General features: G+C 39.8%; 1 protein-coding gene across 7 annotated transcripts in view; it reads right to left on the bottom strand.

Moving 5' to 3' along the window:
* The window catches only part of elmo3 (engulfment and cell motility 3), a 394,497-nt gene that overhangs the window by 102,967 nt on the left and 264,553 nt on the right, over window positions 1-26,977 (bottom strand). For 6 of the 7 annotated variants that reach the window (XM_049484514.1, XM_049484516.1, XM_049484517.1 and 3 more), the window contains 2 exons: window positions 10,726-10,877; window positions 10,341-10,419 (listed from right to left, as the gene is read on the bottom strand). The exons of the other annotated variant lie outside the window; for it this stretch is intronic. In XM_049484514.1, coding sequence (XP_049340471.1) covers window positions 10,341-10,419; window positions 10,726-10,877 — 231 coding nt within the window. The remainder of the gene's footprint in view (window positions 1-10,340; window positions 10,420-10,725; window positions 10,878-26,977) is intronic. 7 annotated transcript variants of the gene reach the window in all.

Below are 26,977 nucleotides of genomic sequence, written 5' to 3'. Positions count from 1 at the left end.
TGTTTTTTGTTTGATGCCTTTCCTTAACTTTGCCAAAAAACATAGATCATCCTGTGACATGGTTACTTCTTCACTCTCCTTTTCTATCTGACTCAAAGACCTTCATTATGTCTGCTGGCGTGAATATTTCCTTGACCTTGTTTCTGCACACAAAGTAGACTTCAGATTTACCCTTGCAAGATGGTCCAGCAGCTGGTTGGATCTGCCTTGTGATGATTTGATGACTAACTCCAATTTCATCTTCATAGTCATTGTCAGAAATGTTGCAGCCAATGATGCTCCAACCCAACACTGATTTTTGTGCAAATGGTTGACCTTCTTCACCACTGAGAACCTCTCTGGGAAGTAATGCCTGAGGACAATTATAGCCAATTAACAATCCTACCTCACAGTCAAGTTTAGGAGACATTTCAAGGTGTTCCAAGTGGGGCCAGTTCTTTGCGGTTTCACATGAGGGAATGTGAGATCTATTTGCAGGTATGTAGCTTCTGGTATAGGTTGTAGGTAGGTTGATTTTCATGTCAGACCTGATGCCTCTTACTTGAAGTCCATTCAGCTTGTGGCTGGTCACAATCGTGGTTTTGGATGTTATGGTGGAAATCTTGAGCCTAACAGGTTCTTTTTTTGCATTCAATGATTCCGTTATATCCTCCAAGATAAAAGTAGTGTCGCTCTGAGTGTCAAGCAATGCATACACTAAAATCTCTTTCTCTGGTTCTGCTAGAGTTGACACATATACTGGAATGATTGATGAAGTATAAGAATTGCTGTTTGAAGTCACATTGGTTGACTCTTGTGTCGTTCTTTGTTCAATTTTACCTTCTGTATGTTCTTGGTTTTCCCTTGACCGCTCTTGATTTTTACTTTGTTCTTTGTTCCTTGTTCTTTGTCCTTGATCACATTTCTCTTGATCTTGATGTAGGCATGTTGGGTGACGCCTTTCACATTTGTCACATACACTTCTGGAAGTGCAGTTTTTGGAGTTATGACCACTGTTAAGGCAGCTGAAACACAACTTCTCTAACTGCACAAACTTCACCCTCTCTTCAACTGGTCTTTCCATAAGTCTGCGACATTTGTGAAGCGTATGGCCACGTTTCTTACAAAAAGGACAAACAATGATAATCCTTTCGTGATGAATGTCTTAGCACTTACGTTGCGGTTTTGAAATTATCTTGACTGGTTTGTCTAGATCTTTCTTGTTCCACTGGCTTCAATGCTTGCAGTGAAGTGATGGGGTTGCATGCGATTCTGGCTTCTTTGTTAAGAAAGTCAACAAAGTATTTGAACTCAGGGAATATCCTGTGCTCATCTTGGTACTTGGTAACTGCTCTGTTCCAACGTGAACTTAACCAATCTGGTAATTTGGCTACTATTCTTTGATTTTCAACACAGTCGTTCAGAGCTTGTAAACCTTGAACATAGGGCATTGCTGATTCAACGCTACTTAGGAAATCTACAAATTCACGTAGATCTTTACTCTCTTTGTTGGCAATCTTGTGCCATGACTGTATTTTGTCACGATAGGATTTACCAACCACAAAAGGACTGCCAAATCTGTCATCAAGTATGTTCCACGCAGCAGAGTATGCTGCTTCAGATCCAACTAGGAAATGTCCTTCGATCGCTCTTTTTGCTGGGCCATTTACATACTTGCGCAGAAAAAAAAGAGTTTTTCTTGAGTTGGTAGGTTCTTACATCAATTAATGTCTGAAAAGACAGCTTCCAGTCATTATATCTAAGAGGGTCTCCTGAAAAAAACACAGGGTTCTGGAATAGGAATCCTATTGGCTGTGATTGCCTCTGCAAGGGTTTTCACAAGGTCATTAGACATTTCACATGATGAAGTAAACAGTGATGCTTGAGGGACAGATGCTTGTGTATGTGGAGCAGGAACAGAAGCTTGTGTGATTGGAACTTGTTGACAAACATTAAAGGGTTAGTTTAAAGTAGCTGACACTCCAGTGGGCATCAACGGCTGAGAAAGAGAAACAGGATTGTTGGATTGAGCAGTGTAACTCTTTTTTCCTTGTTGAAAAAGAGGAGTAGGAAGATGTTCTTCCTCTTCATCCTGGAGGCTTTCGGCATACACTTGTAGCCTTGCTTGTGCTGCATTGTGCCTTTTTAATTCCTCCAACCTTTCAACTTCTCTCTTCTTCTCCTCTAACTTAATTCTTCTTGTGGTACTTTCTGCTATAAATTGAGCCCTTTTTCTTGCATTTTCAGCCTCAATTTCTCTTTCTTGTGCTTCTCTCTCAGCTGTTAACCTTTCATCCTCTGCCTCAAGGTATCTAATTTCTTTTTCAAATTGATGTTGCGTCTTCATAATTTTAATCACCTCTTGTGTGGCCGCTACTTCTGCTGCAGCTTGCTCTTTTCTCTGAAGTGACTCATGGGAAGTTTGTTTGGATGACTTAGAAGCAGATCTCGACTTGTGTGAGGGTATTGAGACCATGCTGGACACTGTGGTTTCAAACACAGACTGTGAATCAGGCCAGGGTATATCATCAGGATCACCTTCTTTACTGAGAAAGCGTTGAGCTTTTTCATTTGCAGTCCTGGTTATCGCAAAGCATTTATCAATTTTTCTCCTGGTTTCAGTTTCACAGCCTGTAATGTGCCTTATTTTGTCATAAATGTGGCTGACATCCAATTGAATGGCATTAATGGTGCTCAAAACCTCATTTATTAGTTCTGCATCATCTTTATTCTTAATGGATCTCTTCAACCCATTGATGTGATACTTCCATCTTCCATACATCCGTTCAAAATCCCTTTTTAGGTCAATGTATCATCTGGCAGTGCCTTTCCCTTTTCTGTCAATGTGCGTATACTCTGGCTTCTCCTAACTTCTAGCTGTGTGCTATCTGCCTTAACCTCTGGTTCTTGTGCAGCCACTTTAGCTTCAGCTTGTTCCCTTACATCAGCCTGCTGTAATGAGAATGGCAATTCTACATTTTGGACCTCTTGTACAGTAGTGTCTGCTTGGCTGGCATCTTTAGTGAGTAATCCTGCACTCTCACATGTTAAATATGGACAGTAATCTAACTATTAAGGTTGTTCCAAAATAAACTTTACAGCTTTTATGTGAGCAATTTTCTTTTCTAAACTCCAACTGATAAATGATAAGTTGCAATATGCAATATAACTGTTAATGAATAGAAATGCAAACACAAGCTTAGAAATTAAGCACAGTTGAAATAAAGCACTCACATAACTTCAAACCTTAGTCCCTCTAAACCATATGTTGCTTATTTACTTATCCATTTAAACCTTGTCACTTTCTTTATACTGCCTTTACAAACGTAGGTGTGTTAATGTCCATTGGAGCGAACTTGACGATCCTCTTGGCCTTCACTAATGCAGTGAAGTGTTCTACTATGCCGCCCTTAGTCACAACGCGAAGACTGAGGTTCCTTTCTTACAGATGTTTAATGCAGAAGTGTACAACACCAACATCAACACCGTAGAACTAAAAGTAAAAGAGTGAATAACAAGAGTCCATCAGTTTCATAATCCGCTAACATAAATTATTTACATAATTAACAAATGAGGCTAAAGTATGAAAATGAAAAGAATATTCTATATACCACTTTTGCCTGCTTGTGGTCTAAGAGAGGGATCCATCTTTGAAGCATTATTGGTTGATGGATAAAGATACAAAAACCAGTGAGGAGACATCCATTTCTCCATGCAGAGGATAACAGAGAAAAAAAAAGAAAAAGAAGTGACGTACACAGAGGTATCTTGGATAAAATAAATGGAAAATACATGGTAAACAAAATAAATGAGCGCCACCTAGTGGTGTAAAAGTTAAGAACAACAATGTTCTTCTTACTGCAAACACAGTGTGTATAACAAGAAAGCGTGTTATAATTGAAACAGCATCTACACTGGATTTAAATATTGGTCAATATATACGGAGGACTATCAGTGCAAAAATAATTAACATGCCAGAAAACAAAAAATTACTAAAATTAAAACAAATTTACATACGAAAAATAAATACATTCAAGAAAACAAAATTACCATAGAAAAAACTATTTTACTTGGGCAAAAAAACATTAGATTTCAGAAAAACAAATTTACAAAACCTAAAACAAATTTACAAGACGCAAAACACTTTTACCAGCACTGAAACACTTAACTTAACTCAGCTACTGCCCCGCGGTCATCAGCCACTGCCCCGCGAGGTTCAGCCACTGCCTCGTGGTGCTCAACTACTGCACCGCGGTCATTAGCCACTGCCTCACGGGGTTCAGCCACTTCCCCCATGGGGTTCAGCCAATGCCTTGAGGTCATCAGCCACTGCCTCATGGGGTTCAGAGAATTTCTCACGGTCATCAGCCACTGCCCCGCGGTCATCAGCCACTGCCACACGGGGTTCAGCCAATGCCTCCCAGTCATCAGCCACTGCCTCACGGGGTTTAGCCAATTTCTCACAGTCATCAGCCACTGCCCCGCGGTCATCAGCCACTGCATCACGGGATTCAGCCACTGCCTCGCGGTCATCAGCCACTGCCTCATGGGGTTCAGCCACTGCCTCCTGTACTGTACTGTAGCTGAGCACCGCGGGGCAGTAGCAACAGGACAGGGACAGTTTTTGTATTTACTGCTGCTGCTAAAATACGTGCCACAAAACATAGTTTGACTGACAAGGAGGGTCCGCAACAAGCACTTCCTGTGTGTAAGACCCTCCCTTTCCGTCAGAAATCGTTTTCTGGCCCATGTAAAATAGATTTTTCCTTGGTAATTTTGTTTTCTTGAATGTAATTATTTTTGTATGTACATTTGTTTTCATTTTTGTCATTTTGATTCCTGACGTGTAATTTGTACGAATCCATTTCACACATCTTCAGACTCTCCATGTGCTTAGCCCAGTTAAGGCAAGCTTCCTCTTCGTACTCGGCTTCCTCAACATCCGAACAGGATGGCCAAGCCTTTCCAGAGATCAGGGGATCCTCGCAAGCCACTGCTGCTTGTCCGAGAACTTTCTCGCTAAACGTCACACGGCTTTCGAGGGTCAGCCGCCTGCATCAGGTTGGACCAGGGCCCTCCTAGCATGGACGATTCCCAGGCAGACTGGACATGCATCATGTTGGTCCTTCTTGTTAATGGCAAAACCACATCCTTGAGGACAAGGACAGGAGGCTTTCTTGCCAGGCTGAGAGCTAACGTTAGCTTGCCAGCTCATTTTAGGCAGCCGTTAGCAAGGCTAAACAGGCTAGCCCCGAGACTTCGCAAAGCAGATTTAAAAGCAGCAAAATCCTTCATATAATGCTCTGAGGGAAGACAAATTGTTGCCATGTTTGCCTAATGGAACAGTTAACTTATCCAAAGGTTTGCTGAATTGTGCTAACTAGCTAACTAGACTAGCAGAAAAGGTGTACGGTGTTCTCAGTGAAGTGAAGAGCATAAGAACTAAGGAGTGATGCTGGTGACGTGGGGTTATATGCAGGGGATGGGCCCTCCTGCCCTCGTCCCTATGCACCATCTGCCTTTAAGGCGTGTTTAAAGATGTCTTCAGCGAGACACGCAAGGGCGTAATATTCCATACATTATGTGTTGTACCGAGTGAATTGACTGATAGGGAACCTTTGGATTCAGTCTATCATTCTGCTTTAAGGTTCATTACTGGTGACCCTTACACTATTCACCACTGCAGACTGTACCCAAAAGTAGGCTGGTCCTCACTAGCAGCTCGACAGGAAACACACTGACTTATATATATTTATAACTTGCTCTCCAGCCATATGCCCTCTTATATCTCATACATGATTTCTAAAAACAACAGTAGTTATCAGACCTGCTCTAGTGACTGGATCACCTGTCAGATTCCTAAAGTTTTTAGTTAACTGGGAAAAACTGCTTTTAGGTACAGAGCACCAGTGAGCTGGAATTCACTACAGGAAACTCTAAATCTCAGCTCACTGGTGTCACTCAATCATTTTAAACTATTAATATCTAACCACCTTCAGACAGCCTGTAACTGTTTTAATTGAGGGCTTTTACCTTTTTATTTATTTTAATTATTTTGTCTTTTCATTTATCTAATTTTGTTTTACCTTTTAGCCCTTATTATTATTATTATTATTTTTATTTTTATTATTATTTTTTTTATTTATTTATTTATTTATTTATATATTTATTTTATTAAGTTCCATCATTTACTTTTTTATAATTGTGGTGTTATTTAAGTCCTATATTTCTTTAATTGTGTTCTTATTTTATTATTCTAATTAATAAATAATAAACACATAATAAAATATACAAATTAATATTCTAATAAATTATGTCTTTGTTTTATTGCGTTACATTTTAGCCTGTCTGCATATCCTTTTATTCTGAATTATTTTATTGGTTCTTAATTAAATCTTATATAGTTTGCTTGTTTTTATCATTTAATCTTATTTTTCAGTCCATTTAATTTTGTAAATGATCGGCTGCATTGTAAATGAGGGTTACCCTCAATGTATTACCAATTGGAAATAAAGGTTGATTGATTGATTATCCAACACGCTGTTTAGAAGCTAGGATGCACAACATAAAGCCAATGTTTATGCCTTTTTTACTGATTAATGCCCTATATTTTTGATACTGACAAGAAATCCTTGTTGAAAATAATTTAACTAAAATTTATTAAATTATTATTACTTGTGGTATTTATTTCTTGTGTTTTATTCATTTCTGTTTGTGTTTGCAATTTGGAAATATATGAATTTAAAATGATAACTTATCTAAAAAAAGGAAAACAATCAGTCATTCATTATTAAGTGAAATGTCTTGTTTTTTAAATTGATATTTAAGCAAGCAAATATGTTTTATCCAATTACTCGATTAATCGAATTGTTTTTTTCAGTAGAGTACTCGATTACTAAAAAAATCAGTAGATGCAGCCCTACTGTGTTGTATGTTCAATGTTTTGTCTGATTCTCTGTCCTGCTATCACATTTAAGTAAAGCTGCTTTGCGACATCATTTGTAGAAAGTGCTATATAAATAATGTGATTTGATTTGATCTGGTCACATACGTTGAACAATTCCAAATGTTGGTGGGAAGAAAGAGGAGCCCAATACAGAGCAATCCTGAAGCAAAACCTAATGGAGGCTGCAAAGATTTGAGACCGGGGAGGAGATTTGCCTTCCATCATGACATTGACCTTAAACATACAGCCAGAGCTAAAGTGGAATGTTTTTTTTTCCCAAATGATTTTTATTGATGACTTCAAGGAAAAAGCAGACCAGCATACAGTCAAAATATTTGTACAGAAGTCATCCATTTTCATATTTAACACAGAATATACATGTAACACACAACAAAATGGTAAAACTTTAAAATAGAAGCTAATAGAAGTCTAGAAGTAAATCCCAGAAAGAAAAGAAAATTACATTAATAAAAAAATAAAATAATAAAAAATAATAATAATAAAAGAAAATAAAAGAAAAAGAAAGAAAAAAGAATTAACCCTCCTCCCCCTCAACCCCCTCAATTGTTAGCTCATTAAGTGTCTTAAAAAAAGGTAATAAAAGGTTGCCATATCTTAAAAAAAACATTTAAGTAGAGCCCCTCAGGCTAAACTTAATTTTTTCCATACAGAGAAAAAAGGAAACGTCTGACTTCCAGCTTAAAAGAATCCTTCATCTAGCTACTAATAAGGCAAAAGCAATAGCTTTACACACCCCAACTGTACATGCAGGAATGACCTCAGGTTCGCTAAAAATTGCCCACAGGGGATCCGTATCTAATTTGTAATCAAACACCTTTGAAAGAGTGAAAAAAATATTTAACCAGAACTTTTCAAGTTTTTTGCATGACCAAAACATATGCAGTAAGTCAGCCGAATCAGAGCCACACCTTGGAAAAGTGGCATCAGTGCTCGAGAAGATTTTAGCTAGTCTGTCTTTAGTATAATAGGCCCTGTGAACTAGCTTTAATAGCATCAAGCCCAATCTGGCACAGGACGAAGAAGAGCTGATCTTGGACAGGGCTCTTGACCACCATTCATCGCCCAACTCCCTCCCAAGCACTGTCTCCCATTTGTCCCTGATAGAATCTGTCTCCAAATGGAGAGACATAATGCAATTATATGTTTGTGAGATAAACACTTTTGTGTCTGGTTTTAAACTGCACATCTCCTCCCAGGGTTCGTTCATCAGTTCATGAGGAAAAGAAGAGTAAAGAGTGTTTGGGCACAATGACGGACTTATAAATAGCAAAAGAAATTTGTTGGGGGAAGCTTAAATTTAGCACTCAATGTTTCAAAGCTAGAAAAGGTTTTATCCTCATACAAGTCACAAGAGTTAATAATTCCTAGATTAGCCCATTGTAAAAAGGTGGAATCAGTCAAGGAGGGTGTAAACAAATGATTATTACAAATAGGGATCAACGACGAAGCTTTCTGAGATTTAGCCAACCCCGTAAGCTGCGACCAAATTCTCAAAGTCGACAGGACCACAGGATTATCTGAGTATTGTTCATGGGACAGTGGAAGAGTTGAAAAGACCATAGCAGGCAGAGAAGTGGAACTACATGACAAGGATTCCAGTCTACACCAGTCTATATCAGGTGAGTGTAGCCAAAAGCAAATCTTTTGCACATTGGTGGCCAAATAATAATAAAACATACACAGATTGGGCCATCTTAGAACAGGGGGTACATTTGGTCCCAGATCGATCTAGCATTGGATTCATAACACAGTTAAGGTCGCCACCAAAAATCAGTTTATGTGTACCTAGGTCAGGAAGATTTGAGAAAAGCCCAGTCATCAACTCAGCGTCATCCCAGCGCGGAGCGTAAACGTTCACCAATAAGACAAGAGTTTGAAAGAAAAGGCCTGAAATGATAATGAATCTGCCATTTTGGTCTGATAATTTTTTTTCATCTTATGAAATAAAATGGCAACCCCTCTTGATCGTGAATTATAATTAGGATGGAAAACTTGACTAATCCAACCCTTATGTAACTTGGTGTGTTCTTTTACGTTGCGAAATGCAGCGCGTCTGCGGGAGAGATCGGCACTATAGTCCGAAAAGATTCTAATTTTGTGGCCACGAAAAGAAAGCTCACATACTGGAATTTCTCAGCTCCAAATACCTCAAAGAGGAACTCAGTCATGAAATTCACGGCATGTCCCCCTCTAGTTTCTCAGGAATCCCTATCACTCAAAGGTTAGCTCTCCTCGAGCAATTTTCCAAGTCGTCCAGCTTGTCCTGTAATTCAGCATTGCGGGCTCGAAGAGATTCACAGTTGTTTTCCAGTGCGACAGTTCTGTCGCTGTGGTCAGACGCAGCGTCCTCTAAAGCTTTAATGCTACCTGCATGTGAGACCAAAGTCTGTTTGATGGAGTCTAATGAATCCTTGATTGGTTGTAAGGCTTTGCTCAGGGTGTTTGCGTGGTCTGACACAAGGGATTGTTCCAACCTTTTTAACGCAGGCAAAAACCACGTTGGAGGAGAAGTATCAGTATCAGCAGCTTGTTCCTCCTCTGTAGCAGTGGCCAAACGGGAGCTCTCCGGGCTCCAAAGCAGAGGAACATTTCTCCATAGCCGACATAGCATCCTCCGGCGTAGCAGCTTTAGCCGAGAACATGCGCTCAATGGCGGGGGGGCGGGTTGCTGAGGAAATCTTCGAAGTTGTTTTTTCTCTCAAATTCCGCGACATTGTGTAGTCTACGGTATACTACCGTAACTAATCTCCTGCTCAGTGCCGGGCAAAAAAAAGAAAAAGAATGCTTAATTATAATAAAATGAACACAACCCGCGGGAGCAGTGCTGCCACACCTCTACTCTGGCGCTGCCATCACCCGGAAGTCAGGTGGAATGGTTTTGATCAAATAATAATTATGTGTTAGAATGATCCAGTCAAAGTCCTGACCCACGTCCCACTGAGCTACTGTGGCAAGATTTGAAAATTCCTCTATCCTATCTGACTGAACTTGAGTCACTTTGCAAAATAACTTGCAGCTGTAATTGTGGCAAAAGGTAGCCATGAAAAGTACTGAAGGGGGGCTGAATACATATGCATGGCACACTTTTCAGACTTTTATTTGTAAAACATTTTCACTTTGCAATCACTTGTTACTTTGTGGTGGTTTATGATATAAAAACTCAATAAAATACATATGTACTGGACATAAACAGTGTACCTCACTTTATAGCATGCAGCATATAAGTATAAAACTTACTATACTTAAGTATTGAAGTGTGTTTGGACATCTGTTTTAATAAAGCTGTTTCTAGTCTGCATCAAAATATTAAAAACAATGTCTTTAAATATCTACACTTTTACCATATCACCCAGCCTTACTCTAAAGAGCTCTAAAAGAAATGGTGCCAACTCACCTGCCTATCTGCATCTCCAGCAGTCTGCAACAGGGCCATCAGGAGAGCCATGGCTTTAGTCTGAAGCTGCTGGTTGGAGCTTATATTGGAGGAGAGAAGAAAGTAATTTAGACAAAGAGAGAAACTACTGTTTTAAAGTGTGTGTCAAACATGACGCGCACAGAGAATCTGCTGCATTTTTTGTTAAAACTATGATATACTCAAATTCACAAAGTCTGCAAACAATTAAACCACCTTCTTTTACACAGCACTCTAGACACTGTTGACAGCATGAATGACTGAAATTCCCAGCATGTCAGAATCGTTATTCCCTCCATTCTCACCATGCAGCGATATTGTGAAAGTGTGCTTGCCTGTGTCATTGTGTTTGTTTGTGTGTACATACACCTGAAGATGGGAGAGGAGTCTGTCCAGAGTAATTTCCTCTCTGATCATTTGGAACAGGCCACTGCTGCTCAGGACCATGCTCTCCAGGATGTCCAGGGACACCTGCTGAATAGAGGCGTCCAGCACCTTTGCGTTCACAAAGCTGGCTACCTGAGAACACACATTTTTAAATCTTTAATCTTCAAAAATCTTACTAAAACTAGAAAATTTGACCATATTAGTCCAGTACTATCAGCACTGCACTGGCTTCCAGTCAAATTCCGCATAGACTATAAAATTCTCCTGTTAACTTATAAAGCCCTACACGGACTCGCTCCTGAGTATTTACAAGACCTCATCTCCTGTTATGAACCACCGCGATTACTCAGATCTCAGGGTGCTGGTTTATTAGTAGTTCCTAAAATTCAGAGGAGCTCTGCAGGAGGAAGAGCTTTCTCTTATAAAGCGCCTCAACTCTGGAATAATCTCCCCGAATATGTTCGGGACTCAGACACAGTCTCAATCTTTAAGTCTAGACTGAAAACTTACTTGTTTAGTTTAGCTTTTGGTAATTAATGTTTTTCCCTTTAGATAAGGCTGCAGATTCAGGGGTTCATGGACAGAGGAAATTGTGGTAAACTGAGATGCTGGTGCTGTTGTTCTCCCACTGCACACGGTCACTCAGGTTTGTGGACGGTGGAGTGGGTGGATGCTGGTGTTTCAGGGTGCTTCCATGTCTATGTTACCTTCTGGCTCTCTGCCTTTAGTTAGGCTGTTTTATTCAGTTCTGCCGGAGTCATTTGCCACACTCTGATAATGTTTTAATACTCTCAGTTTTGCATAAATCCAGTCAAAACTAATTCCATCTCTCTGCTTTCCTCCGAGTTACTGACTGCCCACCTGTCTGACCCGATACCGATGTTGGACCCTCAGGCTCTCGCGTCTCCTGTCCGGCCAGACTGATGGAAGTTTCTGAAGTCAGCTCTTCTCCACCACCACCACAGATCAGCTGCTCATCATCCATCTTACTCTCCACTACAGATTACATCCAAGCCATTAGTGGCGCTATTACACTCCTGAGTACATAAAACCTATATGGATGTATAAAAGACTTTTTAAATTTTAATTTAAAAGCCATTTGACCAGTGGTAGGATGGTCCCCCCTCAAATGTGAGTCTTGGTCCTCCCAAGGTTTCTTCCTCCTCCTGCAGCTCTGAGGGAGTTTTTCCTTGCCTCCGCGCTCACTGGGGGTTCTGTATTCTGTATTTTCTATGTGTAATGCTTTGCCTGATTCTTTGTCCTGTAATCATGTTTCTGTAAAGCTGCTTTGTGCCAACACCTGTTGTAAAAAGCGCTATACAAATAAATTTGATTTGATTTGATTTGAAATATTTTCCTTTGTTTAGCTGTAACAGTTTAAATTTGACTCTGATCTACAGTGGCCTCCAAAATTACTCATACCCCTTAAACCATTTCACATTTTGTCACCTTACAATCAGAATCTATATCTCTATATAAGCATGACTTATTTGTGTTGTTCGCCTGTAGTTGGCCTCATCAGCAAGAACGACGAGTCAGCATACAAAGAGGAGGTGCAGTGGCTGATGGACTGGTGCAGAACCAATAACCTATCTCTAAACGTGGATAAAACCAAAGAGATGGTTGTCGACTTCAGGAGAGCTCCAGGTGTCCACCACCTGCTGAACATCAACGGCTCTGCTGTGGAAATTGTGAAGAACACCAAGTTCCTCTGTGTTTACATTGCAGAGAACCTCACCTGGTCCCTCAACACCAGCTCCATAACCAAGAAAGCCCAGCAGCGCCTCTACTTCCTGCTGAGACTGAGGATAGCACATCTCCCACCTCCTATCCTCACCATGTTCTACAGAGGGACTGTAGAAAGCATCATGAGCACCTGCATTACTGTCTAGTTTGGGAACTGCAACACTTCAGAGCGCAAGATCCTACAGCAGATAATGAGGACAGTTGAGAAGATCATCAGAGTCTCTCTCCCCTCTATCCCAGAGATCTACACCACATGCTGCATCCGCAAAGCCACCAACATTGTGGACGACTCCACCCATCCCTCACACAGACTCTTCTCTCTGATGCCGTCCAGCAGAAGATATAAAAAAAAATAATAATTTAAAAGCCATTTGACCAGTGGTAGGTGTTTTGCCTGAACCTTTGTCCTGTGACAAAGTAATACTCGCACACGCACACGCACGCTTACTCTCTCAGCACACAGAGACTGAAATGTCTCTATACCTATCAGCAATATTTGCTGCTTCTTCCAAAAACTATAAACTCTCTACCTCAGTAACTGCTGTGATCATGTATGTTCTATATGAATGAATTAATGAAATTCAACTTATATAGCGCCTTTCTAGAAACCCTAGGACGCTTTACAATTTACAATTTTTTACACACAAACACATCAATACTCATCCACACACCGGTGAGAAGCGGCAGCCAATAGCGCACAACGTACTCTCAACCGGAAACAACCGTCCACCTGGAGGACTGCATCCAGCACTACAGCATTTACCCAGGACAGAGTTCCAATCCATATCTGGGCACACAGTCATACATTTACACACACGCACTTACACACTTACAAGCTTACATACATACCACACACCTACATACCTACATACATACCACACACCTTACACATACACACCAGATCAATTTAGAGTATTCAATTTACCAGATCAATTTACATTATCCAATAACACTACAATATCCAATTTACCTGATCTCCATGTTTTTGGACTGTGGGAGGAAATCTGAGTCCCCAGAGGAAACCCACACAGACGGGGAGAACATGGAAACTCCACCCAGATAGGGACTTGAACCCAAGCCCCAGTGCTAGGAGGCAAACGTGCTAACCACTAAGCCACCGTGCCGCCCCAATATGTTACAGTATGTTACATATCTTTTCACCTTATCCTCACTACAACATTTCATTGAACTGTATCGGTACTGCACTGTCCTGTCTGTTAAAGCGTCTCGTCTATTGTATTTATTTTATTTATTGTAGTGTTATAGTCTTATGTTGCACATTGTTACAACTTGCACTTTATGTTTGTCTACTGATCGTCATCCCATGTTGCACCATGGTTCCGGAGGAACGTATTTTCGTTACACTTTGTACCTGTACTCAGATGTAAAGACAATAAAAGCCTCCTGACCTCTTGACTCTTGAACAGATTCTCCCACCTATGCTGTAGTTTTCTGCAGCTTCTCCAGAGTGACCATGCTTTTCTGACCAGTGCTTTCCTTGCTCAATCTGTCAACTTGGGTGGATGGCTTCGGTTGGTTTGCAGTTGTAGAAAACGTAAAAAAAAAATTTGGATGATGAATTAAACAGTATTCATGATGCTGTTTATTAACAAACCATCGAGGCCTTCACAGAAGAAGTGTACTTATACTGAGATTAAATTACACACAGCTGGAAGGTAATTGATTGCACTGATTTTTATTTAAACGTTACAGAATAAAGTGGGCTAAATACTTTAGGATGTTACACTTTTCAGATTTGTATTTGATTAACATTTTGAAAACCGTTTTACTTCACAATTATTTGCTACTTTATGTTGGTCTGTCACTTAAAATCTCAATACAATACATTTAGGTTGTAAGATTAAAGGGGTATACATATTTTTTAAAAGCAACTGTAAGAGAGAACAAAGACAATTATGCTTTTTTAGACAACAGCATCACTGGAAATCCCTTATATAGTCTTATATTCACTGGAGTTTATACCATATATAGTCTTATATTCTTCACCTCAAATTCCATTTGCATTTCTCTATACCATCATTAAAGAATGATTCAGTGTGCAGTGTAACCATACAGCCGATAAAACATGAAGTTTCCTCCAATGTAACTTGATTTCTTTTTTTTCCTATTGGATTTCAAAAGCAATAGGCTTTTCTGGAATAATAAAAAAAATGCTTTATTAAAATTTACCTTTAGGGCAATACTTAATAATGCTGAACAAGTCTGTTGCAACAGACAGACCTGATATTAGGTCCAAGGAAAGATGGTTACTGTGTTTTTTCACAAGGGGAAATTATGTCAAATCTGTGGATTCTAAACAGTGCCGTGTTTAGTATCTAGCAAACATAGCGTCTAGTCTGATGGCCAAAAAAAAGAAAAAAAAAACATACCGGTCTTATTAAAGCAAACAACCGTCTTTTAGTTGACTTTGGAGTGCTTTTTGGTGTACTGTAGTTGGGTTTAATGAGCTTTACCACTTTCCAATAAGACTTTGATTTCTATTTCTATTATATAGGCACCGATCATAAGGATGATAAAATATTTTTTTTTATTCAAAATGCTACAGTTTAAGTAGCTACTATTCTTCTTGGGGTCCACAAACAGTAGACGTTTTGCAGGTAATACACAAGATGTGCATAATACAATACAGTAAAATATAATACAATGCCACAGTATTTATGGATTTTGTCTGAGTGTGTGAAAGGAGTGTGTTCTGGATTGTAATAGAGAGTGCAGTTCCTACACAAACTGCGATTGTTAGTGCAGATCAGCAGTGTTAAATATGATTGTTGTTAGGTGGTTGTTAAGATGTTGCTGTGGTATAGGTGTTGGTTGCTAAGGTGTTGCTTGGTGGTTACTGTGCTAACTTGCTGTTGCTAAGCTGTTTCTAGTTTGTTGCCACGATGTGACAATCTACTGGTTGTTAGAGTTGCCAGGTGTTGCTAGGCTGTTGCAAAGTTGTTGCTACAAGTAAAAATAATACCTTAGCAACCAACTAGCAACACCTTACTAACTACCTATCAACATCATAGCAACCTGTTAGCAACCACCTTAACAACACACTATTAACCAGCTTCCAATTACTTAGGAACAGTTTTACATTTTTTGCAGGATTTTCACTGCATAAAACCAAGTTTTCGAGATATTGACACCACTGCAACATCATACTGTTCAGTCTGATGTACAGCCCTACTGGAAAAAAACAGCTCATACCAGCTAAAGCTGTGTTTTGGAACCTGGTAACTGGTTTCTAGCTGGTCAAAACATCTAAAACCAGCTTGTAGATGGTCTGTACCTGGTAACTGGTGTATAGCTGGTCAGAACATCTAAAACCAGCTTGTAACTGGTTTGCACCTGGTAACTGGTTTCTAGCTGGTAACTGGTGTATAGCTGGTCAGAACATCTAAAACCAGCTACCAGTTACCAGGTACAGACCAGCTACAAGCTGGTTTTAGATGTTCTGACCAGCTATACACCAGTTACCAGCTAGAAACCAGTTATCAGGTTCCAAAACACAGCTTAAGCTGGTAAAGCTGGTCAACCAGCTTGACCAGCTTTAGCTGGTATGAGCTGTTTTTTCCAGCAGGGAGGTCTGCTGAGGCTGTATAATCAAGCAAGGGCAGACAACAGTCGAAAGAGTATGGCAAATTAAGTTTTTGTACAAAGGTCAATTGAATGTACAGCATTGTGAAACCTGTTTTCTATGGTAGATGACTCAAGTACAGCAGATGTTATATGCTCAAGATTTGAAAACTGCAAAGTTTTTGTAGTTCAAAGGCCACACTTCAAGTACTCACCTAAATTCCACCAGTGCGCTCAGATGAAACAAACTACACTAACTTTGGAAAAAGCAAACTTGCTCTAAGCCCTTAAAAGTGTAGATTTTGTTTGCCAGGACCTTCAACCATACAGCATGGTAGCTGGTCAAGGTTTCAGTATTCAGCACAGTATCTGGTAAAATGTGATGTTGGTGATATAATTCCACACCCAACAACATCTCGACATGTTCTAGAGAGAGTACATCATGTGCGACAGGAAGTCTTGGAACAAATTCAAAAATGCACATCAAGTGTTGGCTATGCTGTGATGACAGACATCTACACCAAAACCACAAGACCTTGTTCCTTTTTGGTACTATTCACTACACTAACAAGCAGTTTGGATTAATTGAACCAACTGTTGCAAAGACTGGTGAAAATATTAGATCGCTCTTGCTGCAAAAGCTCAGGGAACATGGCATAGTTGTTTTACTAAAGTCTAACAGGATCATTTTTATCACAGACAGTGGAGCTAAAATGACTGCAGCATTGTCTGGTTAAGCCATGCAAAGCAGCAAAGAGCACATTTTAAACACTGTTTTGTCCATCGCCTTCTTCCTGTAGTGGAAGGGGTAACAGGTCTTTCAGCTCTGAGCGATAAGAAGGTTACTCTTTTTAAATGCCCTAGATTGCAAGACAACCTGGACTGGTCCCTCAAACAAACTGTCAAAACCAGATGGAACACAGATTGACATGCTGGTTTTCATGCTACCGCAATATGAACACATTGTTTCTGTACTAACTGCCAATAAATAATATAAAAAAAGCAAACATTAATGTATCAATACTATTCGCACCTCAGTATCTTTTCTTAGAAAATTTAAAGATGCAACTAACGATTTGGAAACAGTAACATACCAAGTTCATTGATAGTTTTACCTTGGTCTTGGAGACTTTTCAAGCATTGTACAGCAGCAGCACTAGAAACAGTGCTGAAGGATATTTGGCTACTGTTGGAGTTTTCCATCTAGAAAAACTAATGCCAACAGCCAGCAATATACCCCAACCACTCCACATGCTCTACGGAGTTGCTACTTTTTTAACCCAAAGTTTTTGAAGATGCTGGATGAAATGTACATAGCAAGAGCTTATAAAGCCAGGCATAGAATTGATTGTGGAACTCGGCTTTCAGTGTACAGGTGTTTAATAATAAGTTGTTTTACTAGCATAATTTGTTTTCTTATTACTAAATCCTTTTTTTTTCCTGCCGGGGATTATGATCAGCAACCTGCCAAAAGCTAATCGTGTTCCAGTTAATTTTCCAACTGACACAGCCTCTGAACAGGGAGGTACCCAACAGTGCCATGTTCTACAGTGGTGGTTTGCACCAATTTCCAGCCCTCAGCAAACTAGCATGTCATGTGCTTTGCATACCAGCATCAATTGCTCCTTCTGAGAAAACGCTCAGTGTCTGTGGACAAATTTGAAGAGACGCAGCATGCTCAACCCATCTGCTGTCAGCAAAATTCTGTGTATTCACAGCACTTTAAAATAAACCCTAAGGATCCTATTTTAGAATCAGACATGTAGAATCAAGAAATGACCTAGATAGAACATGTCTGATAACATGAAGCAGCTAAAAGATCTCAAAAAGCAACACATTATTCCCAGATCTGAAGAAACTGAAGAACAGATGGAAAATCAGTCTATAGCCTGGGATTAGTTTCTCGGGGGGACGTCTGTTGAAAACATTTCACACTTCTACTCAGTGATAAAACTCTTGCATCTGGAATGCAATTGAAAAAACTGGAGGACCAGTGAGTTTTTTGGATTTCTCAGTCACATGACATCGCTTTCAGTAGCTGCTCCGTTTCTACTCGCTGTTGTGTTTACGTGGATCTCTGTGAATCTCCGCTGCAAGGATGACGACAAATAGCTATTTTATTAAACGCGAGGTGCCGAAAGTCAGAGATGTCAGTCCGCACAGGAATAACTACCGGAAGACCACAGATTTCAGAGACAAACAGTAGGTAAATTGGCTTGTAATTTTCTCAGAGGACATCTGAGAATAATATAATGAGAAAACACAAATCTAAAAATGACCATTTTGGCTCCTGCACATGTTTTATGCTTACAATAAAACATTAAAATGATATAACACTAATGGAGTGGATAAATGTGCAAGAGCAAATACATAAAAGAAAAAGACTTGATCCAGACTGTGGGGTCTTTCTAGAAGTAGGCAGTGCTTTGTAATAGGCCGCACTACAATGCTCGTTTTCGTCTTGAGCTTAACTGACAGACCAATCCCCTGGAATCAGGATTTGTCTCCAAAATACATCTCCTGTTCTCGAGGAACTTTACTGCATTCAGTCCCCTGCTTCCATAATTTGCTGGATTCTGCATGCTAGGAATATATCTCCACTGTTGAATAATTGTGTTCTCCCTGACTCCCTGTGTCCAAAACATGGAATACTTTAGGGGAAGATATAATTCTGATTTGAGCATTTTGTACATTTTAATAGACAACACTGCAGCTGCCAATTTAAGTCTTGGTATTGTCATTTGTTTTAAAGGGGCAACTCTTGCCTTTCCCACAATGAAAGAAACATGCGTCTGATTTCGATTGTTGGTCATCCTAAGATAGCTTACTGCCGCATACCCTAGCTCGCTGGCATCAGCAAAATGGTGCAATCATTGGGCTTAATGCAATGTGAAACAATATAATATTTTAGTTCGGAAAGATCTTGAACCCAATTACTCCACTGCCTAGACTGAAGTGTGGATATTGGCTCATACCATCCATAACCTTGTTTACTGCTGCTGCATTAGTTTGGCTGGAAGGCAAAATGGTGCAAGAATGCCAAATGGATCATACACTAAGCTTACCATTGACAATATTCCTCTCCTTGTGTGTGACTTTTTATTGACTTTAATGTCAAACCTGAAATTATCATTTTCCACATTCCACTGAAGACCCAGGGCACGATCAGTCGGCAATTGGTCTTTGTCTAGGTCCAAAAATCTAATGTCTTTTCCTCGGTCCTCCTCCATTATGGTGGACAGCACATCTCTGTTGTTAGCATGCGGTGGTGCAATTGATCCTGTTCCAAATTTCTATCAGACCACTACAGAAAGCGTAATAAGTCTATGTCTGACCTGGATACCCTTACTTGATGGAACATAGCCCTTATATTGGCCATAAGTGCAATGGGTTCCAGTCTGAACCTGAGCAAGACTGCAATTAGTGAGTTGGTAAGACCAGGGCTGCGCAAAAGATCAGAATTCAGAGACACATCTTGATCATTTGCATCACAGTCAAACACCACCCTGAGTCTATTCTTCTTTGGGTGATATATTTCATGATGTGTAATATACCAGGTTCTTCCATCAGTCCTTCCAAGCTCTTCCTGTTGAACCACCTCTGCATATCCTTTATCCATAACATCGTTAAGGAATGCTGTGTAGTCCTTGCAAAATGACTTATTTCTCTTTAAATTTCTTTTCAGGCTCAGAAGATGTTGCATGGCTATGAGACAATTGTTGGGCATTTGTACATCATCCCTCCTGAAGGGCAAGTTAATGGTATAATGCCCATCTATTAATGAGACTGACTAATTAGCAATTGTTTTCAATTGATAATTCCATGCTTTTTTTCAGATGTTGTTTCAATGAAGTCATGCTGGTACTGTTTAATAAGCAATAAGCAATGTATTAAGATTTGCTACAGAGATTCTGTTTACAATGGCAGACTGACAATTATTATCACAACCTCCTAAGGGCCCATTGACTACCCACCCCAATAAGGTCCTCACCACATAGGGTCCCTCACCCTGATAAGCAGCTGAATATTGCTCTGTCTCTGGTATATTGACCTTTTTTAAGTATGGCCATCCTGCCAGATCCTGCTTTGTGGGCATGTTGTCTGCACTGAGTGGCATCTCCCTCTGTGTAAAAACATCAGGTAACTATACAAAATTGTTTTCATCCATGCCAGAATTCTAGAAGACTACATATGTCGGTACTGACTTTTCCTGATGTTTGCAACAGGATATTTGCTTTTCTACCTTTAATATTCAGTTGGGACATAAGAAGCTCTGTACAAAAAGTAACTGAGCTACCAGGATCAATGAAAGCATACACTGGAATAACTTTTTCACCTTTACCAACTTTAGCTTCTATAGGCACTACTGAAGCTACAGTACATGCATCATTACCCATTATACGCACATACTTTGGAATGCATCACTACAGTGGGGCTTGCTTCAGATTCGTCACTCATTTTTTAATGCATTGTTTTTTTCCCACTTGCTTAACAAGGAGGACACTAGGATGCCGCTTAGAACACACTACATGAATACATTTTGCTTTTCCAAAAATGCAACAAGGCCTATAAATTGAGGTCTGCCTTTTTGCTTCTCCTGCAACTCTCACACATAAGAATGCCACCTTTCTCAAAGTTTATATGGCAGTTTCATGACCAAGAGTTTAATATTTGAAGACAAGTTAATTTCATGAGACACTCTTTCTCCCTGAAGTGCTTTGGGGTCTTCAGTTTTAACATCAGGCCATTCTAACGCTTTCCTCGTGTAGGCAGAACAGATTTTATACTCATCACTAGGGATGCAACGGTACAGTGTGGCCACAGTTCGGTTTGTATTGCGGTTCTTGGGCCACGGTATCGGTTCGGTTTCGATATATCACTATTAAAGCTTAGATTATCTTAGATTTTATTTAATGCTATTTTTATTTTATATAAAGCTCTGGCATGATAATCACCATATAACCAAGTAACCAAGTATTATCATTAACGAAAATGAACGAAACAATGAAAACTGAAAGTAAAAAAAATACATTTTTGTTAACTGAAACTAATAAAAATGGTAATCAAAAAAGGTAACAACCTGGAACTGTATTGAGAGTTTATAAAACTAACTAAAACGAACTGAAAATACTGATAGAATACCCTTCGTTTTCGTCTTTAATTTATTTATAAGCGCTGTTTCCACTCCAGCAGTTTTACAGCGGGCGGTGTTGTGCCGATTTTGCTCTTGAAGCGAAGCCGAATTCTGGAGTCAGATTCAGCACAACAGTGGCAGCGCGGCGGTGCCTCGCGGTCCTTGGCATTAGATTTTTTTGGATAACGCTCGCGCTAGCCAGAAAATAACAACAGAAAGCACTGAGAAAGCTGTAGAATAGGATTAAAATATGAGCGTGAGGCAGATAAAAGCAGGATATACAGTACCTGTTGTGAGTAGCTCATACACCAGAACACCCTACGTGGAGGATAAACTGAAATTTCTCTCTCTCTCGCACTTACTCATAGTCAATAAACCTGGAAAGTATGGGTTTTTGAGTTGTGTTTTTCAGATTGAGCTCTCTGATGTGATGTGTGATAACTATAATAAAACCTAGCAAACTTACTCTAAAAACTAATTAAAACTAACTGAATTAGAGGAGAAGTTGAAAATAAAATAAAATGAAACTATAATGAAACATTCAAAACTACTATAACCTTAAGTAACAAATCAAACTGTTTAAAATAATTCACCAGTTAGAATGCTATAATCAGGCAGCTCTGGGCGTGGGCGAGCTTCTCCACTTGTCTGCGTTTGACGTGCAGTGCTGTTCATACACATTTCTATTAAATAATAGGTCTGCGCTCTGTCAGTGTTTCAGTGTTAATTAACATCATTCTGATTTCGCTTATTCAAACGACCGAAAACAGCCAGTTTATGGTGGTGTGGAGAAGGAGGAGCACTCACTGCAACCACCAACTGCCCCTCCCCCTGGCCATTCAGTACCAGAGCGTTCATTTGCTCTGTTAGTGCGCACACCGAAATACCACGGTCCATCCAGGTGTATCGAACCGAACAGGCTGAACTGAACTGTTTGATAAAATACAGAGAACTGTTGCATCCCTATCACCATGTTCCTGTAGCAATAATTTTGCTCTTTGATATCCTTTGTCTGGGCTCATGTGAAAACAACTCCTGACAAGAGCTTTGGGATGGCCACTTGTGTACTGTAGCTGCATTACTATCTGTCTTGAGCTCAATTGAATGCCAAAATGCTTTAAGGAATGGACCATACATTAGAACATCACCACTGAACGTTGGAATGTCTCTTTGTGGAAGATTGGAAATTTGTTGCTGCTTAACAAGAACAGATGTAATCTCATTTTGATGTTAAAGAATGTTACTGTCCTGTGAGGCCATTAGGGGTTGAACAGATTCCCTTTCCGACATGTTTGAAGTAACAGGCGGATCTTCCTCTTTTCTATTAAGAGGATTGGATGTCTGTTTTTTGCTAACAGCACTGAACTTTTCTGACTGCTTAGGGACAGACTAAAAATAGACACCATTCCTGGGGTGAACACTTGGGGTTTGTGCCATAGAAAGGGCATTAGAAAGGGCATTGCTTAATGACAGGAATTCACTCTCTTCACTTTTCATTGACATCTCAGCAAAGTATGCATTTATCTCAACTGTAGCTTCAATTGGCTGCCTTTCAGCTGGTGGGGCTACTGTTGGTCCTGTTTGCTGAGGCTCTGGTTGCAACTTGGCTGTTGAACTGGTCAACACAGATGCCCTGGATAGCCACTCAGACAAAGATTAAAGAAAAACATTAATTTCTACCATTTTAGGTTCAAACCAGTCACTTTTATCTTCATTTGCCTCACTCTCTGTCAACAACTCATGGTAAGCCTTATGTATGGCTTTAAAGTCATGCAACAATTCTATATACTTCAGATGGTTTTCTTGACTTCCATTATGGACATGTTGACTTCATGGAAACATCTTCCATTAGTTCCAATAAGTACTGCTTTTAAGGGTGCATCTTATTTGGATCAGTACATTGTTGAAGTTTGTTGTTTACTTGCTGGATGTAATCATTGTCTTGATAGAGCCAGGTTGGCTTGAGGAAAGAAGTCTTTGACTTGTTGTAGTGGTTATTTTGCATAACACTATGGTGACTGGGCAAAAATGTCTAACTCTCCAAATTCCACAAAAATTCAAGGTCCACAGAAAGTTGTTGTCCAAATGAAATAATAAGCAAAAGGTTTTCAGGAATTTTAAATGAAAATAAAAATAAGGATTGTAAAGATAAACCAAGGATTAACTTAAAAAAAAGTTGCAAGTTCTGTGGCAGCATGAACTTAAGGAAGTGAGGTCAAATACTGTGTCTTTCTGCTCTGAGGATTTGGGACTTCAGCAAACCACAGTGAGTGCTATTATTCACAAATGGACAAAACATGGAACACTGAACCTGAACCCAGGAGTCAACATGGACAACTCATCCATGAGGTCACAAAAGAACCCAAAACAACTTCAAAAGAACTGCAGATCTCACTTGCCTCAGTTAAGGTCAGTGTGAATGATTAAATAATTAGAAAATGGTCTCTATTGGAGTTCCAAGGCGAAAAACTGCTGACCAAAAGGAACACAACGACCCATCTCACATTTACCATCTAACATCCTGATGATCTCCAGGACTTTGGGTAAATATTCTGTGGACTGACGTGACAAAAGGGAAACTTTCTGGAAGGTGTGTGTCCTGTTACATCTGGCGTAAATCTTACACATAATTTCAGAAAAAAATCATATTAGAGTCAAACATGCTTGTGGTAGTGTAATAGTCTGGGGCTGCTTTAGGACCTGGACAAGTTGCTGTAATAGGGATCATCCTGCGCTCTACCAAAAAAACATAAAGGAGAATGTCAGTTTGTGTCCTTAAGCTTAGGCATACGTAAGTTCTGCAGCAGGACAATGGGCATAGACTGACATGAGATGGCATTAAACTGGACCCTAAAAAGTCAAGGCTGTGAAAGAAATGGAGCCACCCAAAAGCAAAGCAGAGCTTGAAACTATTATGAGCATGACTAACTACCTATCTACAAGGGTGTCAAAAGTATTCACATTCATAACTCAAGTAGAAGTAGTATAGATACTGGGGTTTCAAAATACTTGTAGAAGTTAAAGTATCAACTCGTACCTTCTACTTAAATAAAAGTATAAAAGTAGTGCTTTTAAGGGTGCTTTCACATCTGCCTCGTTTGGTCTGGACTTTCAGACTTTTCAGTTTGGTCCGAAACAAAGTAGCAGGTGTGAAAGGGGCCGCAAACCACGGTCCGGACCAAAGGACCAAATTTTGGTCCGACCAAGAGAGGTGGTCTCGGTCCGGATCTTCTGAAACATGGTCCGGTTCTCCTGCAGTGTGAAAGCGCTTTTCTGAATGGTTCGAACTTTCGGACCAATTACAGGAAGCTGAGCAGCTGTTACTCAACAACGGCAGCAGAAGAAAAATAACTAACTACTACTGACTGCAGCCTGCGGGAAGGTGGAGTTGGACATCCAGTTGCTGCTGCTGCTGGTATAAAAACCACAATAGCGGCATTAATTACTATGGAGATGAAATTAATCTGTTCATTTATTTTATCCTTATCCTGGAAAGGCTTCCCGCCGAATGAAGCACCCGCTGAATTGTCAACACGCCAACGTCAGACGCATGTCCTTCTAAAACCAATCATCGTTAAGTTAAAGAAAACACATCGATATGTAAGTGATGATGAAAGCATGTAGGAGTATCACACAAAGGTCGTTGGTGCGCTCCCTAAACTTTTTTTAAATTTGCACAATGAACTTACAAATATTGCATATAGCAATAGTATAAAGTACCAGTCAAAAGTTTTACACATTCATTTCTCATTTTATTTGTACATTTGTTGTGTTTAATATTAAAGCTATCAAAAATGTTGCATATTAATTTACAGAGTTATGCAGTAAACAAAACAGGAAAATAGTCAACAAAACATGTTTTATAACCTCTTAAGCTCCAAGCCTAATTTTACCGCCTGAAAATACATACCCACATTTTAAAGCTTTTTACACTAATATTAAATTTTATCAATTAATATTACTTAGAAGCCTTTACAAAAGTGTGAAAACACTTAAAAATATACAATTGAACATGTCATATTCAAAATATGTACTTTTTCAGATCCATAAAATAACATATTTATGTGTGTGTTTATATAAGTGCTTTTACAGTTCTATATTTAGCTACTAAAATATACGTAGCATATCTTCTCAATTTCCCTCTCTACCTGGTGAAACAATTTGACACTTTTCTAACCCCTCTTGCTACACTGCAGGGATCCTTAGCAATCATTTATAAACAAATTGGTGCAGTGCAAAACAGTCCATTAAATACAATCAAATCTTTGTGGGAAGAAGAGTTGGGGATCGAAATAAATGATGAGTTATGGGAGAAAATACTTAAAAGGGTCCATACTTCTTCATTTGTGCACGTCATGACCTTTCTCAGTTTAAACTTATTCACAGGGCTTATTGGACCAAAGAAAGATTATCCAAAATTTATGAGAACGTAAATCCTAACTGTGAACGATGTGGCCAATCTCCTGCTAATCATGTGCACGTTTTGGAGTTGCCCGACTCTTATAGATTTTTGGACTGAAATATTTAGTACGCTATCAGCTGTAATTGATACACTCATTAATCCAGACCCTGTTATTGCTTTTTGGATTTTGGGATGCGTGAAGACGAATCTCAGACACAAAGTCAGACGTGTCATTAAACTGAATTATACTTATGGATTGAGTGCTACATGGAAAGGCCCTGTGCCTCTGTGCCGTTACACTCCTCTGTGTTGGTATATGATCGGCAAATGCTGTTGCAGATCAGAGACTCAATGGTCAGTTTGTCTGTTTTTTCCCGGCTCATCTCTCTGCTCGGTGTCTCATGGCCTACCTCTCCTGTGCGACTGGAGAAGAAACCCGTCATCGCTGTGAAAGCGCGGTAAGAGGAGGCGAGAGATGGTTTCCAGGTAAAATCTCGTCGCCTCTGGAATCAGTGAAATATTTTGAAATCTACAGCGTACTCCTGAGACTTTGTGTCTCACTACAAATTTCCCAGATGTGGAAGTGGGGAAACTGTTTGCGGCGTGGCATCAGCATAATCCTGTCAAAGATTCCAATCTGCGTGTAGTTTCTCCAAGGACTCACAGTGATCTGGTGGTTTTTCGTCAACAATTACAGCTCAGAATGGCTACGATTAAAGCTGTTCCGCGTGGCTACAATTAAAGCTCTACCGGCTACAATTAAAGATGCTTTGCGCGGCTACAGATCAAGCTGCGAGTGGCTACAATTAAAGCTGCTCTAAATCGCAACAATTAAAGCTCTTCCTGGCTACAATTAAAGCTCTTCCTGGCTACAATTAAAGCTGCTCCGAGTGGCTACAATTAAACTGCTCCACATGGCTACAAATAAAGCTCTGGAGTGGCTACAAATAAAGCTCTTCCCAGCTACAATTGAAGCTGCTCCGCGTGGCTACAATTAAAGCTGCTCTGCACAGCTACAATTAAAGCTCAGAGTGGCTACAGTTAAAGCTGCTCCGCGTGACTACAATTAAAGCTGCTCAGCACAGCTACAATTAAAGCTCAGAGTGGCTACAGTTAAAGCTGCTCCGCGTGGCTACAATTAAAGCTGCTCAGCACAGCTACAATTAAAGCTCAGAGTGGATACAGTTAAAGCTGCTCCGTGTGGCTACAATGAAAGCTGCTCCGTGCGGCTACAATTAAAGCTCTACGCAACTACAACGATAGCTTGACGGAATGCCATTTTCTTTGTTTTTAAAAATGTTACCAAATATCGGCTCTGCACTCCTCACTGTCTACAGGATGTGTTACTTCTTATTTTAAGCATGCTTC

Source organism: Astyanax mexicanus, chromosome 10 (assembly GCF_023375975.1).
Source record: "Astyanax mexicanus isolate ESR-SI-001 chromosome 10, AstMex3_surface, whole genome shotgun sequence".
Classification (NCBI taxonomy): Eukaryota; Metazoa; Chordata; class Actinopteri; order Characiformes; family Acestrorhamphidae; genus Astyanax; species Astyanax mexicanus.
Note: the sequence above shows the minus strand (reverse complement) of the source record. Positions and strands in the feature narration are given on the sequence as shown.